Source organism: Hypanus sabinus, chromosome 10 (assembly GCF_030144855.1).
Source record: "Hypanus sabinus isolate sHypSab1 chromosome 10, sHypSab1.hap1, whole genome shotgun sequence".
Taxonomy (NCBI): domain Eukaryota; kingdom Metazoa; phylum Chordata; class Chondrichthyes; order Myliobatiformes; family Dasyatidae; genus Hypanus; species Hypanus sabinus.
In genome coordinates, this window is record NC_082715.1 from 146,810,091 (window position 1) to 146,827,012 (window position 16,922).

General features: G+C 40.6%; 1 protein-coding gene across 1 annotated transcript; it reads right to left on the bottom strand.

Moving 5' to 3' along the window:
• Positions 1 to 12,612: 12,612 nt before the first annotated feature.
• LOC132401220 (transcription factor HES-5-like) lies at positions 12,613 to 16,241 on the bottom strand. The gene is made up of 3 exons (XM_059983206.1): positions 14,627 to 16,241; positions 14,343 to 14,520; positions 12,613 to 14,247 (listed from the first exon to the last, which is right to left on the bottom strand). Exons 1-3 carry the CDS (start codon positions 14,702 to 14,704, stop codon positions 13,985 to 13,987), a joined length of 519 nt encoding a protein of 172 aa, XP_059839189.1. The 5' UTR covers positions 14,705 to 16,241; the 3' UTR covers positions 12,613 to 13,984.
• Between the last annotated feature and the right edge of the window lie 681 nt (positions 16,242 to 16,922).

Genomic DNA, 16,922 nt, shown 5'->3' on the forward strand with positions numbered 1-16,922 from the left:
ATCATGAGAGGCATAGATAGGGTAGATTTGCATTCTCTTTCCCAAGGTGGAAATGCTAAATAGAGGAGGATATAACTTCACAGGAGGAAGGGGAAAGCTTAAAGGAAATGGGAGGAGTAACACTCACAAGCAGGCTTTTTCCACTGAGTGGAAGAGACCAGAACTAGAGGTCATGGGTTAAGGGTGAAAGGCGACATGTTTAAAGGAAACATGAGGGGGGCATCTTCACTCAGAAGGTGGAGAAAATGTGGAAGGAGTTTCCAGCACAAGTGGTGAAAACGGGATCAATTTCAATATCTAAGAGAAAGTTAGATAGGAACATGCATGAGAAGCTTATGGAGGACTATGATCTGGCTACAGGTCGACGGGATTAGATAATGTTTCAGCACGAAGTCGATGGGCCGAAGGGCCTGTTTCTGCGCTGCACCGTTCTATGTCTGTATAGCTCTAGGTTTTGCACTGAACTTCCATAGCACACGGCTAATACCATTGTGCTTACATTGTATAACTATCAATGGACATCTTTAAATTATTAACTTCCAAAATGTTTCTACCTTATAAAAAACGCTTAAAGTGCATATCACTTTAACCAAGTACAGCCATGTATTTATTTGGATCCTTCTATAGTTTTAATTGGATTTGTTTAAAATTTTAATAAAGTTTTATTAGGCACACTTTAACAGAAGGCTAACGATGAGACAGATGTTCTTGTTTTTTATTCCTGTGGTGGGTGCCACGTGGGAGAACTTGTCTTAGTTTCTCATAAACTTCAACCAGGGATTATTGGCTCTTACCAGTTCTCCAGATGGCCCTATGAATTGACTGCACAAACCCGTCAAGCAGTGTGGATAATACTTCATTCAGAGAGAATACATCGGCCATTGTCTGCCTCACAACAACGATTGGCTACTGAGGTGTGGGAAACGTCGAGAAGCGCGGACTCACGCTTCTCCGCTTTCATTCGGAACTATAAATAGGGGAAACGTTAAACAAACGGCAACAGAAAGGCGCTGCCAGCTCTTTGCTGGAGGCTTGCTTGGAGAGAATCCAAAGCGTAGCTGCGAGTCGCTGGCGCTGGAAGAGCCGATTCGGAAATAGATTCCCTCCTGCAGAAATAGAGGTGGTGGGTTAACTTAATTGTAAAATATACTCAATTGTACCGCAATTTCCCTATATTTCATCATGAGTTGCGAAGTAACATTTGTGTAATAGATTTCTTGACTAAAAATGTGCTTGGTGTTTTTTTTTCAGCTGGTGTCAGAAAAGGCCAAAGGAACCTTGCGGATTATTAATTGGACCCGCCATCGCCGCAGACCGTCTCAATAACAATTCCACTCAAGGCTCTTGTTCAGGTACATCTGAATCAGCCCCATTAAATCTTCGAGACCCTTACAAAATGTAGTCGTTAAACGTGCACTTAACTCAACTTCGTGTTTCTATCATGTGTACTTAGGAATTCTGCTCATTTTGTATTTCAGCGGACAGTCTGTGTTATGACTGTAACTGAGGGCGCGCTCCCTCTGAAGGCCGGACTTCAACGCAAACACGTGATAAGATGCAGATGTGCAAGAGGTCACTGTCAACAGCAGCCTCTAAAATTTCAGTTACGTGGCAACAATCCGGCGGTACCGCATCCTCCGACACCTGGCAAACTGAAACCACTGAACAGTTTAATGAGTCGAGAAAAGCTACAGACATGAAATAAAATAAATGTAACCGAAGGCGTACTCTGGTGTGATACTGTATTCCAGTACGGAAAGACTGGCATTAAACCCTTCACAATGAAGGATTTGGATAATTTGTAAAGGGATATTTCCCATCCTTGCCTGTATGGTGAAATCATATAGGTCTATGTTCTATAACATTTGTAGACACTTAATGTTGGTATATTCCCAGTGAATATGTATAGTAGTTGAGAAAATACAAAAATGTAGGAGAAATTCTTCATTACCATCCCTGTCAGCTAAAGTGTCAGAGGTGAAAATTTTGCTTTAATAAGAGCAGATTGTATTTTGGTAGAAAATGGTGTAAAATAAGGATTTGTCTGGGATATTATCAGGGAATTTTACCACACAGATGAAATTATTTGGTCAATAGTGTCTATGCATAATGTATATTGTGTCATACCAAGAGAAACATCCAGTAGAACATTTTTTTCCAAAGAAATGTCCTCATGATCAGATTTGCAATATAATTATTCATTTCTTGTCCACATTCGTTTTCCGAATGTTTCTTAAAGGCTATAGTTCTCAAAGAGCTAAAACCTTGTTGTTATAGGGTTGACCTAATGGTGATAATGGAGTTTCTTTGCATTGAAGAGTATGGTCAGTTTGTGCAAGGGATGTTGAGAGGATTAACATAAATCACCTAATATTTAGAGCTCCTTCAAATTGAAGAGTATGGGCAGCTTTTGGGCATGTCTAGTCTTTGTGTGTGCAGTGTCATTACAAGTGATTCTTGTTCTGTAATGTTTCAGTTTTGTGAAAAATTATCTGTATATTCTTAATAAATGTGTATCTTAATTGGAATAATGGCAAACCATTTTAAGACGGCTCTTTCCATAGATATTTCCTGTGCAGCAGGGATGCCTTGTGATGTGGATCTAGTAGACCTTTGCAGATTTAATAAATCATGGGTCAGAAAATAATGGCTATTTTTGTGTTATTTCGGGGAAGGAATAGAAAAATAAAATACACAAACAGAGAAGTGTGCAATTACAAAGTTCAGTGGGATATTGGATTGATAAGTTTCCTCTTTGTAGTACAGGTGATTAGCACAGTTATGTATAAAAAGCATTGAATGTACTGCAAGCTCAGAAATAGACTAATCTGATGGCATTAACATTGATTTCTCCTTCCAGTAAGTCTTTCCCCCCTCCTTCCCTCTGCTTCTATTCCTCTTTCTGGCCTCTTACCTCTTCTCAACTGCCTATCACTTACAGCTGGTACCCTTCCTTCCTTATCCCCCATGGTCCACTCTCCTCCCCTATCAGATTCCTTCCTCTCCAGCCCTTCAAGCTATCATCTTTCCCCTCACCTTTTTTATTTTGATGTCTTCCCCCCCCCCTTCCTTTCCAATCCTGGTCTCAGCTTGAAATGTCAACTGTTTATTCATTTGCATAGGTGCTATACCAGCTGTAGGGTAATAACTGTTCCTGAACCTGATCATGTAGGATTTGAAGATTTTGTGCCTTCTTCCCAATGGTATTAGTGAGAGAGAGCATGACCTAGATGGTGCGGATCCTTGGTTTTCCTGTGACAGCTCTACATGTAGGTGTGCTCAGTGATAGGGAGGGCTTTACCTGTGATGGACTGGGCAGTATCAATTAGATTTTGTGGGATTTTCCATTCAAAGCCATTGGTAGTTCCATACCAGGCCATGATGCAACCAGTCTATATACTGTCATATTGCTTGGCAAGGTTTTAGATGTCATGCTGAATCTTCACAAACTTCGGAGGAACCAGAGGTGCTGCCATGTTTTCTTTATAATGGCACTTGCATGCTGGACCTAAGACAGATCCTGTGAGATGATAACACTGAGGAATTTAAAGCTGTTGACCCTCTCCAGCTCTGATTCTCCTGATGTGGACTGGCTCATCCACCTCTAGTTTCCTCCTCCTCCTAAGGTCAATAATCAGCTCCTTGGTCTTGTTAATGTTGAATGAGAGGTGGTTTTGTGGCACCATTCAGCCAGATTTTCTATCTCCATCCTATATGTTGAATCATCACCACCTCTAATTTTGCTTCAGTATTTACTCGGAGGATGGACACAGAGTCTATGGAAGTGACACAAAGCAGCAGTAGACAGATAACAGAGGAGCAGTTGTCGTGAGGCAAATTAGTGTGGATAAATACCTAGGGCCAGACAAGGTGCTCCCTCAGATAGTGTGGGGGTTAGAATAGAAATTGCAGTGACTCCAGCAGAAATATTTAAAACATTTAAAGCATGGGTGAGGTGCTGGAGTATTGGAGGATAGCTAATGTTGTTCCATTGTTTAAGAAAGGTGCTAAGAATAAAACAGGAAATTATAGGGTTGTGAGCCTGACGTCAGTAGTGGGAAAGTAATTGGAAGATATTTTAAGGACTAGATATATGTATTTGGATTAACATGGACTAATTAGGGATAGTCAACATGGTTTTGTGTGTGGTAGGTTGTGTCTAACCAATCTTATAGAGCTTTTCAAGGAAGTTATCATGAATGTTGGTGAAGGCAAGGCAGTGGATGATGTGTACATGGGCTTGAGACAAGGTCAGGAACATTCAGTTGCTTGGCACTCAGGATGAGGTAGTAAATTAGATTAGTCATTGGCTGAGTGGGAGAAGCCAGACGGTAGTACTAGATGGTTGCATCTTTGACTGGAGGAGGCCTCTGACTAGTGGAGTGCTGAGGGGATCATTGCTCAGTCCATTGTTTATTGTCATCTATGTCAATGATCTAGCTGATAATGTAATAAACTTAATCAGCAAATTTGCAGGTGACACCAAGATTGGGATGTAGTGGACAGCAAGGAAGACTATCAAAGCTTACAGTGGGAAATGAACAAGCTGGAATAATGGGCTGAAAAATGGTAGACGGAATTTAATGCAGACAAGTGTGAAGAGTTCCACTTGGGAGGACAAACCAGGATAGGAGTAGGGCACAGCAGAGTGCAGTAGATCAGAGGGATCTGGGAATACAGATCTATATATAATTCCTTGAAAGTAATGTCACAGGTAGATTGACCTTTATAAATCAATGTATTGAGTACAGGAATTGGGATATCATGTTGAAGTTGTATAAGATGTTGGTGAGGTCTAATTTGGAGTATTGCATCCAGTTCTGGTCACAGGAAAGATGTCAATAAGATTGAAAGAGAAGATTTAGAAGAATGTTGCTGGGACTTGAAGACCTGAGTGAAAGGGAAAGGTTGAATAGGTTAGGGCTTTATTCCTTGGAAGGTAGGAGAACAAGGAGAGACGTGATGGAGGTATGCTAAATTATTAGGGGTATAGATAGGGTAAAAACAAGCATGCTTTTTCCACTGAGTTTATGTATGAGAAGAACTAGAGATCATGGTTAAGGGTAAAGGTGAAATGTTTAAGGGGAACATGAGACAGAACTTCTTCATTCAGAGGGTCATGAAAGTTTGGAACAAGCTGCCAGAAGAAGTGGTGGACGCAGGATTGATTTCAATATTTAAGAGAAATTTGGATAGGGACATGGATGAGAGGGGGATGAGGTAGGTTAATAATTTTGCAGGGAATAGATGGGCTGAAGGGCCTGTTTCTGTGCTGTAGTGCTCTATGACTCTATTGTTTTAGTTTAGGAGAAAGAGGAGTAATCTTATTGAACTTATTTATGTGAGAGAGCTGGAAGTTGGTGACAGGCCATGTATTAAGATGCTTCCACTCGTGAGAGAAACAAGTGGACGGTTACACAAAATGGGGCCATAATTTACAACAGAGGTGCAGAGGAGCTTCACATAGAGCTTGGGTGAATCTTTGGAAATCTCTATCGTAGGGTTGTGGAAATTAGATCAGCCGAGGTATTTAAAATGGAGGTAGGAATTTCTTGAAAGATCAGAGGATTAAGGGCTGTGGGGAACTGTCACAGAAGAGGAGTCATGGCATGGGGAAGATATAATCATATTGAAATCAAGGAGGCAGTGTCATGTGGTCAATTCCTGCTTGTATTTTACAGTGTTCTTCTGTCAGATATCTTCTATCTCCTCTGTTCTCACAATGACCACATTACTTACCTGAAGTCCCAGAAACCTGGTGTGGAAACAGGTCACTCTCGATGCTGCAGAACAGGCCAAGATAAAGGTATATTCAAAACTGCATTTTCACACTTGGAGATTTCAAGTAACAATGAGTTGGTAAATGCACTCAGTGGCCACATTATTAGGTACACCTGTACACCTGCTTTTTAATGCAAATATCTAAGGTTACCAGTCCAGCGAGTTTCTTGTGAGCATGATGTAATTGTCTCCTGATAGTGGGGTGATGTGATGTCACGTGATGGCATGTTCCAGCCAGTATAAAAGGAGAGACCGTAGTTTGTTGCATAGTTGTTTTGTTGGGGAGTCACAGTCAGTGGCTATGTAATCGTAGAAGGAGAGAGAGAGAGAGAGTGAAGAGCTACCAGCTTAGTGTGAACCCAAAGAATTGGATAGAAATCACAGGCATTCTGTGTGTCCCAAAGTGATTGACATGGATTATGGCACACACGTTTGGTTAACCCTTGCATGGTCTTGGGTGTGTGGTGACCACCTCTGGCAATAGGTCAGTGACTTCGAGAAACCTTATTGTACAGGATTTCTTCGGAAAAGGCATTTCTCAGCTGGGATCTGCGTCAACAGTTTTGTCTTTCTTCAAGGATCGATCATTGCTGGTTCAGGAAGTCTCTCCTCTCACTTACTTTATGAATCATATGGACTTATTAAAATACCACTTTAAGACTGTGCTTGAGTAAGATCTGTTAAGAATGATCTCTGTTCGACTGTTTGATAGCTATAGACACATAACACTGTTAACTTCCATTTAAGTTAGTCGTTTGTTTACTTTTCGATGTTTTTGAGTAAAGGTTAATAAATTTTGTTGTTTATTTATAAAAACCCAACTCAATTTCATATCTACGCTGCTGGTACATAACACTAATCAGTCAATTATGTGGCAGAAACTCAATACATAAAAGCATGCATACTTGGTCAAGATGCTCAATTGTTGTTAAGACCAAACATCAGAATAGGGAAGAAATATGATTTAAGTGACTTTAACCGTGGAATGACTGTTGGTGCCAGACGGGATGGTTTGAATATCTCAGAAACTGTTGACCTCCTGAATTTTTCTGGAGTTTACAGAGAATTATGTGAGAAACAGAATACATTTAGTGGGTGGCTTTTCATAGAAAATAGAAAACCTACAGCACAATACAGGCCTTTCAGCTCACAATGCTGTGCTGAACATGTATTTACTTTAGAAGTTACCTAGGGTTTCCCATAGCCCTCTAGTCAGAAGTGAAGGATCATGAAATTGGAAATGTATCTAGATGGTTGTAATGTAATCATACAATTTGGTACAGTATCTGAAAGATGGTTCCAAGCTGTAAGTCATGAAGAAATCATCGTCAGGTCTCCTGAAATGCACCAACTGAGCAACACTTTATGACACCAGAAGAGAACAAAGAACAAAGAACAATACAGCACTAATGTGGGCAAAAATGCCTTGTTAATGAGAGAGGCCAGAGGAGAATGGCCAGACTGGTTCAAGCTGACAGGAAGGTGACAGTAACTCAAATAACAACAGTATTACAACAGTGGTGTGCAGTAGATCGTCTCTTCTCATAAGATGGCAGGATGCTTGGTTGCAGCAGTTTCTAAGGGGCCAACCAAGGGTGTTAGTGTCTTTTTTAAGCATATTATTTTATGAACACACAACCCTGCTAGACATTAAAAATTTAAAGGAATGCAGGTCTAGCCCATCTGTGGTTTGCTAATTGTCAGAGAAAGTAAAGGAGCTGGACGGTGTGGATCGTGCTGCTGCCAATGTCACAGAGATATTGGAGGAGTAAGTGTGCAAAGGCAATGTATGATCTGGCAATAAGTGATTGTCTTAATCACCTTTCTTATGATCACAAGACATTATTGGAGATTGTTAATACAGAATGCTGCAGTCTGATTCACTGGTTTCCTGGCTTATGGTGGGGGAGCTCCATGGCCTCAGCCATAGCGAGGATTAGGCCTCAGGTCGTGGTGCTGCCTGTTCACAGCCACCCAGAAGAGAGGCATTGGAGTCAGTACACTTCACTGGAGTGCTGCCAGGGGTTGGGGGTATGTGGTGGTGGTGGTGGTGGTGGGTAGTGTTCACTCAGCAGAAGACAAGCCATATTGCGTCCAACTGCAGAGTGCTGCAATATTTATGGACTCAGGGTCTTGGACTATATTATTTTTGTGTGAATGTATTTCACTGATATCTTATATGTGCTTGCTATCATATGTGTACTGTACATTCTTGTGACTGTAAGAGCTGTGTTTCACACCTTGGTTCCTGAGTAACGGTGTTCTGTTTGGCTGTATTCATAGGTACTCATGTAAGATTGAATGACAACTAAACTTGAATTTTAACTCTGAAGTAGATGGACTAAATCAGCAGAAGACCATGAACATACAGTCAGTGGCCATGTTATTAGGTACAGGAGATACCTAATAAAATGGCCACTGAGTGTATGAGATCTTTGTATGAGATTATTCATTAAGTTCAGCACTGAGTATTTGTTAATCAGCCTGGACATGTAAATTTTCTTCCTCTGAATATTGTGAACTCCAGAGTAATTCAGGCTGAATTTGTGGTAAGTACTGTAATTGCAATGTTAAGTGTGGTATTTGACCAATCCCATCAGCCTCCAGTCAAAGGGGGAGCTGTATTTATGAGTTAAAATTTTATTCCAGTTTCATGTCTTAGTTAACATTGGGAACTGTTGAAATGCACCAATATTTAAACCAAGCCACCGTGCTTTTAAGCAATTTTACAGAAACTGAGCAGAGATTCATTATTGTGTAAATTAGGTGATGCATTGCACTGGAAATAGCATCCCGAGTAGAATCATAAGAATATATTTTAGGAATTCTATTTAGGAATCCATTCCAAAGTTACTCCATGGTCTTTACAAATGCAGTAAGTATCGGACATTTACTTTAATGTGAGAAGTATCATGAACAAGCATGATGAACTTAGAGCATGGAGCAGTACAACGTACAAAGGCCTTAGGTCTCACATCATCAGTTTCAGGAACAGTTATTAGCTCCTGAAACAGTGTGAATAACTTCATTCACCAATACTCTGAACTGATTCTACACTCTACAGACTCACTTTCAAAGGCTCTATAACTCATGTTCTCAGCATATTTTTATTATTATTTGTAGTTTGTGTTCTTAGTTTGTCACCATAGTGGTTGTTTATCAGTCTTTGCCTGTTGATGTATAACTTTTTGTAGAACTATTGTATTTATTTTTCCTTGTAAAGGACTGCAAGAAAACAAATCTCAAGGTAGTGCGTGTATATAGTAATATACTTTAACAGTATACACTGATAATAAATTTACTTTGAACTTTGAATTTTGATGTTATAGCCAAAACAAAGACTAGACTTTGCCGTCACAAAGCCAGGAAAGGCTGTCTAATGTTCCGAAGTTTAGATGTTTCAAAAAGGAAAGGGAGGGAGATAAAAGAGGTGGGAGATTGGCATTGTTATTCAGGGATAGTATTGCATATGCAGAATGGGAGGACACCGTGGAGGGATTGTCTGCTGAGCCAACATTGATGGAAGAGTGAAAGAAGAAGGGTGCAATCACTCTATTGGGGGTATTCTATAGGCCCCATAATAGCAACAGGCAGTAAGGAGCGGAACAGTAGACAGATTTTGGAAAGGTACAAGAACAAATAGCTGTTGTCATGGGTAATTTCAACTTCTCTAATATTGATAGGTACTGTACCTCAGTGTAAGTGGTTTAGATGTGGCAGTACTTGTTAGATGTGTGCAGGAAGGATTCCTGATATAATATGTGGACAGGCCGACTAGAGAGACCATACTATATCTAGTACAAGGCAAAGAACCTGGTCAGGAGACATATCTCTTGATAGGTAAGCATTTCAGAGGCAACTCCTAATTCTTACCATAGTCTTCGATAGGGATTGGTACAGACGATTGGGGGAGGTTTAATTAGGCAGGAAATTGGGAGTGTAAATTTGGAATAAGTGTTCTCAGAAAAATGCCGAGAATAATTGGTGACCGTTTGCATGGGCTTCTAGATAAGTTTGTCCCATTGAGCCAGAGAAAGCACGGCAGGGTAAAGGAACCATGATTAACAAGAGTTGTGGAACATTTATTCAAGAAGAAAGCATACTTAAACTTTAAGAAACAAAGACAAGACAGGGCTCTTGATGTATAAGTTAGCATGGAAAAAGCTTAATAAGGAATTTAGAAGAGCTAGAAAGGGACATGCAAAGGCCTTGGTTAATAGAATTAAGGAAGCTCCCAAGGTGTTCTACACATAGGATGACTTCAGTGAGGGAAGGATCTGATTAGGGGTAAAAGAGGAAACATATGCCTGGCATAGAAGGAGGTAAGGGAGAACACTTTACTTCAGTATTCACCAGTGAGAGGGACCTTGATGAATGTGAGGTCAGCATAGAATAGGCTAATATAATGGAATATGTCGAAGTTAAGAAAGATGATGTGCTGATCTTTTGAAGAACATTAGGATAGATTAAGTACCCAGGGCTGGACAGGATATACCCCAGGTTACTATAGGAAGTGAGTGAAGAGATACTTGCTTCATCACTGGGATTAGGAGTGGTAACTGAAGACAAGAGGATAGAAAATGTTATTCTTTTGTTCAAGAAAGGTAATAGCAATGATCCTATGGATCAGTGCTGGGCAAACTATTGGAGAGGATTCTAGAGTCAGAACTTATGGGAATTTGGAGAACCCATAGTCTAACTAGTGATCATCAGCATGGCTTTTTGAGGGGTAGATTGTGTCTCATTAGCCTGATTGTTTTGTGAAAGTGATAAATCAAATCAATGAAGTAGTGGATGTTGCATCTATGGATATTAGTAAAGTGTTCAACAGGTTCCATGTGGTGGGCTCATTCAGAAAGTCAGGAGGCATGGGATCCAGGGAAACCTCACTACATGGATTTGGAATTGGCTTGCCTACAAAAGGCAAAGTGTGGTAGTAAATGGAGCCTATTCTGCCTAGATGTCCAGGACTAGCTGTGTTCCACAGGGATTTGTTCTGGGGACCCCTACTGTTTATGATTTTTATAACTGACTTAGATGAGGATGTGGAAAGGGTGGATGACACAAAGTCAGTGGTGTTGTGGATAGTGTAGCGAGTCATCATACGCTACAACAGAACATTGACAGGATGAAGAGCTGGGCTGGGAAGTGGCAGATGGAGTCTAATCCAGAAAAGTGTGAAATGATTCACTTTGGACTGTTGAATTTGAGGGAAGAGTACAAGGTTAATAGCACCATTCTTAGCAATGTGGAAGAACAGGAGGGTTTTGGGATTCATGTCCTAGATCCCTCAAAGTTGTTGTGCAAGCTGATAGCATGGTTAAGAAGGTGTATAGTATGTTGGCCTTCATTATTCAGGGTATTGAGTTCAAGCGCTGGGAGATAATGTTGCAGCTCAATAAAACCCTGGTTACACCACACATAGATTATTGTGCTCAGTTCTGTTTGCCTCTATATAAGATGGACACAGGAGCTTTAGAGAGCAGGGTAGACTTACCAGGATACTCTCTGGATTAAAGAGTGTGTCTTATGAGGAAAGGTTGAGCAAGCTAGGGCTTTTTCACTTTAGAGAGAGATGACTGAATAGAGATATAGAAGGTGATAAGAGATATAAAGCAGATCACCAACACCTTTTGTCTGAGAGTGGTAATGGCTATTATGAGAGGCCATACTAAGGTGATTTTAGGCAACTATAAGGCAGGGTGTCAGAGATAGTTTTTTACACAGAGAGTTGTAAATGCATTGAATGCACTGCCAGGTGTGGTGATGGGGACATTTAAGATATTGGCACATGGATGAAAGGAAAAAGAATGGAAGGTTATGTGAGAGAAATGGGTTAGATTGATCTTGGAGTGGGTTAAAAGGTCTCACAACATCATGGGCTGAGAAACCTGTACTATGCCATGCTGCTCTTAGATGTTCTATTTATTTTACATTTTGTCACATAGTTAAATGAAACTTGACAGAAGTTAGTGATAGAATCTTACATTAACTCTTTTTGCAAACTCCTTGCTCAGGTACCGTCAGCAGATCTCTTCATGTAGATGCAGCTATAAAGACGGCAAGACAGCGGTGGCGATATTTAGTTAGAGAAGAGATTTGGTCTGTCACCTAAAACACTCGTAACCTTCTATAGATGTACAGCGGAGAGCATTCTGACAGGCTGCATCACTGTCTGGTATTGGGGGGGGGGGGGGGGTTGCATAGGACAGAAAGAAGATACAGAAAGTTGTAAATTAATCCCCTCCATCTTGGGTACTAGCATTCGTAGTATCCAAGACATTTTCCAGGAACGGTGCCTCAGAAACGCGACGTCCATTATTAAGGGCCTTCGTCACCAGGGCACACCCTTTTCTCATTGTAACTGCCAGGAAGGAGATACAGAAGCCTGAAGGCTCACGCTCGGCGATTCAGGAACAGATTCTTCCCCTCTGCCATCCGATTCCTAAGTGGACATTTCACGCAAACTTTCTCACTGTTTTTTTTACTTGTATTACTTCTGTTTTGCACTATTTTAAATGATATATATATATATATATATATATATAATTACAATTTACTTATTTATGTCTTTCTATATTTCCATATATTGCATTGAACTGCTGCTGCTAAGTTAACAAATTTCAGGACTCATGCCGGCGATAATAAACCTGATTCAGATTCGGTTTCAACGCTTTGTCCGTCGCTGAGTTGCAAATGCTTATCTGATCTCACTTTATTCCTTTTCCACGGTATAGGTTAGAAATGTTATGCTTTAAAAAGACGTTTGATTTGCAAGGGCTTTGTAGTTATATCGCACAAAATTCTGCAGACGGGCATTCAAGTGGAGTATTTATTTTGCCAATGTACAAGTTAACGAAGTATCAACAATATAGACAGTCAACATTTGAAAAATAAGGTTTATCTTAAAGTTCAAAGTAAATTTATCTCTCTTGACATAAAGGAGCACAAACATTAGAGGCATTTACAGCGTCACCCACCAAATACCAAAGGAATGTAGGGAGGTCGAGAATGAAAAGGGAAAACAGATTGCAGGGACGTAGGGAAATGATTTTGTATTAAATAAGGCAGTGGTGAAATATGAGCTGAATATCGAACGGGGCACTGAGGCTGCCGAATCCGGGCTGACACAATCGGGTACTGACTGGTAACAACCCCACCAATAATCTGTTGTAAGCTTTGTTTGAGACAGACCCCAGCAGTGACAGATTGTCACGTAATACACCAACAGTGAGTGCTCGCAATACACCGTTACAATAGGCATCATTGATACATGTGAATGCCAAAGGCGTCACTGCACTGCATATCAGTGCAGAAGAAGATTGGTGGTTTGCCAATACTGAAGTCCAGAGACCAGAGACAGATAATCAGGAGACAGCCGAGATAGCTATAGCGAAACGAGCAAAGGAGATAAGTGCAGTTTCTGTTGAGACAGGTTAGCTGCTTAAAATGGGAAATTAACAGTGGAGATGGACATTTTGCTTAAGATGATCAAGCCAGAATTAACGGGGGATTGTCAGCACAACCAAATGCAACGACCCTGCTCTTTTTCAAACGGAAATGAGACTTGGTGCTGTGGTTGTTGGACGAAGTGTTAGGGTGAAGACGGGATGACAACGAAGTGGAAGGTTGCGCGATTTTCTAACCCACCACCACGAGGGGTTGGAGTGAGCTCCACTGAGAGAGAATATCCCTACCCAATCCATCGACAATCTACCCAGTGGTTGTTGACTGGTGACAACAAGGTCAAAAAATCGGGGGGTGGGTGGGTGGGTGCACTGTGTGGCAAATGAAAGAAGTCTCTGGAGTAAGATATCCAGATATTTTCACGTGTAATTGATTTGACAACAAATTCTGTGTGCGCCTCTCCTTATAAAATACACGTCAGAATTTGCAGCTTCTCTTCACTGTGAAGAACAATATGATCCTGGCCCAGGATCTGCAGAAATAAAGCGGAGAAACTTTTCCCCTAAACAAACTACTTTTTACCGATACCATATACACAGAGCAATATTTACAAAGTGACGCGTTCCCTAGATCAGGGAAATACATTTTCTTCAATATGAAGAAAAGCTAACAACGCTTCCAATCTTATCACGGGATCGATATGCCTGATACTGGAGAACGATTCTCCTACAACGGGTTCACCATCGCCCAGTAAACAAGGAATAGTCTTACACGAATCTGGCTTCTGGTTCAAGTTCTACCAGGGTCTCCAGAGAGGCGCAGTGCCGGGCTGAACTGACTGCTGCGTGCCACTCTGACAAGAAGCCGTCAAGGGAAGGTATAAGCCGTAAGGTCGAGCCTTGGCCGGATACTGTGGCTGTGTTCTTTGGAAGCGCGTCACCAGCTTCTTCTGGATGTCGCTTTTGCCTTCTTGTGTAGAGAAAAAACGCAGAGCCTCCTGTAAACAGCGGGAGTATCCTTCGTTATAGTCACGCTCCGAGCCGCTGGTCGGGCAGTTTACTGCGCAAAAAAAAAATAAACGAATGTGCCGGTTAGACCGGGTAGAAAAAACCTGTAATCAAACAATATCAAGCACAACCTATCGGCCGTCTTACCTCTGAATTGCTGATTGTGATATTTCAGGTAATTGACCGTCATTTTCAGGATGTCCGCTTTCTCCAGTTTCATGTTCGGTTCTTCTGTTTGAAACTCCCTTCCCAGTAAAGTCTTCAGTTGGTTGATGCTGCTGTTTATCCGATCTCGGCGCCTTTTCTCTATTGTTATCTTCATAATCTAAAAATAATGCGAATTTGAGATATTTTTAGATGACAATTACTTAAATTTGTAAGGACAGAGGTAGATTATTAATCCGTGTTGCTGTGATTGACTTTACACTTACTTTGCTTTTCTGTTTAGCTATGAACTTTTCTTCCGAGTATTCCCCGGTAATAACAGCAGCAGCATTGGCGGGAGTCATGCTTGACAACCGAGAAAGACTATCAAGGCTTGTGCTTGGTGCGAGACTGAAAGTTGCAGCAGCTCCTTCCTCTATTTATACCGCTGCATTTACATGAAAAAAAGCGGGAGTCCTTGTTTCATGAGGTTTCCCACACTCTCTGGCCAACGAGGGCTTTCAGAAGGACAATAGCCCAATCGCTGCCTTGTAAATGCCAAACTAATGATGGGCTTTGACATTACTTTGCGTGGGAATCTTCGCGGACCATCTGGACAGTCCGTATAACAGAGCAAACCCAGGGGCAATTAGTCACGCCTCGAGTTATGAGACTCTGAAAAGCTGATTTTATGTTTTCCGACACTCTGTGATATTACGCTGCGAAATGGCACCTTGACAGCTACCTTAAATAAACGATTTTACAACAATCGTAAAATCTGCCTTAACGTTATTAGCAAACACGTGTGAAAATGTTTGATTTCCTGTGATTGACAATAAGTGTGTTCGATGTATAATGTGAAGGTACATCAATCACCAACATATTATAAGAATAGCCAAGTAATCATACTTAAAATTTTAATTCTATTGCTTGTTTGATGCAGTTCTATTTTTCGTTACATTCGGCTTCAGATGCGTTTTCCCGCTTACTTGTTTCATGATCAAACTACTTCAATACACGGGAGCAAGGATCAGCTTTATTCGCCGTTACGTGTACGGAATTTTCAAAAATAACATTCAACAATCATAAAGAATAAAGAATTATATAAAATAATGGTATAAGTACGGATATGCAATACTCTACAGAATGATCACAATGCGGGAAGTTCTTTCTGGGGTCAGGTATAGTATATTTGCCATAGTAACAGATGTGTCGATACAATGACTCGTCTTCCAGATGTTTACCAGCTTACATTCTTACGAGGAAAGTGAGTCAAGCAAGCTTGGTAAGTGGCAGAAGGACAAGAAGGGACAGCTGTTTCTAAGTAAAGCTATGTATTGTGTGTTGCATTGGATCATTGACCCGTCACACTTTCTACCTTCAAGACGACACGTGGGAAACTTTCAGCAACAATTGACTGACGCCTGGAAAGGCATGCGGGTGAATCACTGAGTACATTGCGTCCCTGGCTGCTATTTCAATATTTAGCTGTTTTTCTGTTAGCAAATACCGATCATTATTGTATTTAATATAACACGTGTTGGATAGACCCGAACCTAATCATTTATGCGCCATTTCAAATAAGCCATAAACACATGTACTGTACATGCCCAGATAATAGTTTACATGATTTAACATTCTACTGTTATCAGCGTTGCCTGGGTGACTAAATTTTATCAATATTTTCTAACATACTGCCTTGTGAGGAAACCGGTAACTTGTTCCATTCAATTCAATAGAAGTTTAAAAGTATTGGACAGCCTTTATTTGAGATTTTCAGCGGAAGGTAGTCACTACTTTTTAAAATAAATATCAGGAAAATGGTTCTGGTTTTACTTTAACAATTAAGTCTTTTCATAACGAAAGAAGATACAGATACTGTACCCTGGCGTATTGGTGTTGTACTTTAATGTTGCAAACAGTCTCGGGGGCAAATATCTAAACATAGCACATCACCAGATGTTTACCAAACGCTGTCAAAAAGTACCTAAATAAAAGCATGTTGGTCGCTTTCATCTCGTTCCAAATCCAGTGCTTTTGAACTGATTGTTGTCTGATGTCACACTTGAGTACAACACTAACTTTTACGAGCAGGATTTGGTTTAATCGCAAACGTGCGTTAAGGCATAAAAGCGACTTAAAACGAAAGTGTTCACAAAGTTTCATTGTTTGAAGATTCGCTGTTCCGGGATAGGATTCAATGACATTTGTAGATGCTAAGAACACAGAACGCGCTTTACAAGTAAAGCAGATTAGCAATAAGGATGAAAACAGTAAGGCGGGGAGAAAAATTGAAGAAGAAAAACATTTTTACTGGGATATTCTTCACAACGGATCCTACACAGCCAAAAAGGCACAACAATTTTGTATAACAGGGTAGAAATATTTTAAGTATTTATTACTAAATTTTAGAGTAATTCAATTTATGAAAACAACAACGTTCGTTTCTACCCGCGGAAGAGAAAACATTGTTTATTATTCTGTATACTTAGAGCCTCTGGTCTCTTGCAAATAAAGAAAAATGTTGTAAACATTGATGTCCGGATTCGGGATGTCTACGATGCAGCTGTTGGGCTCGACCTA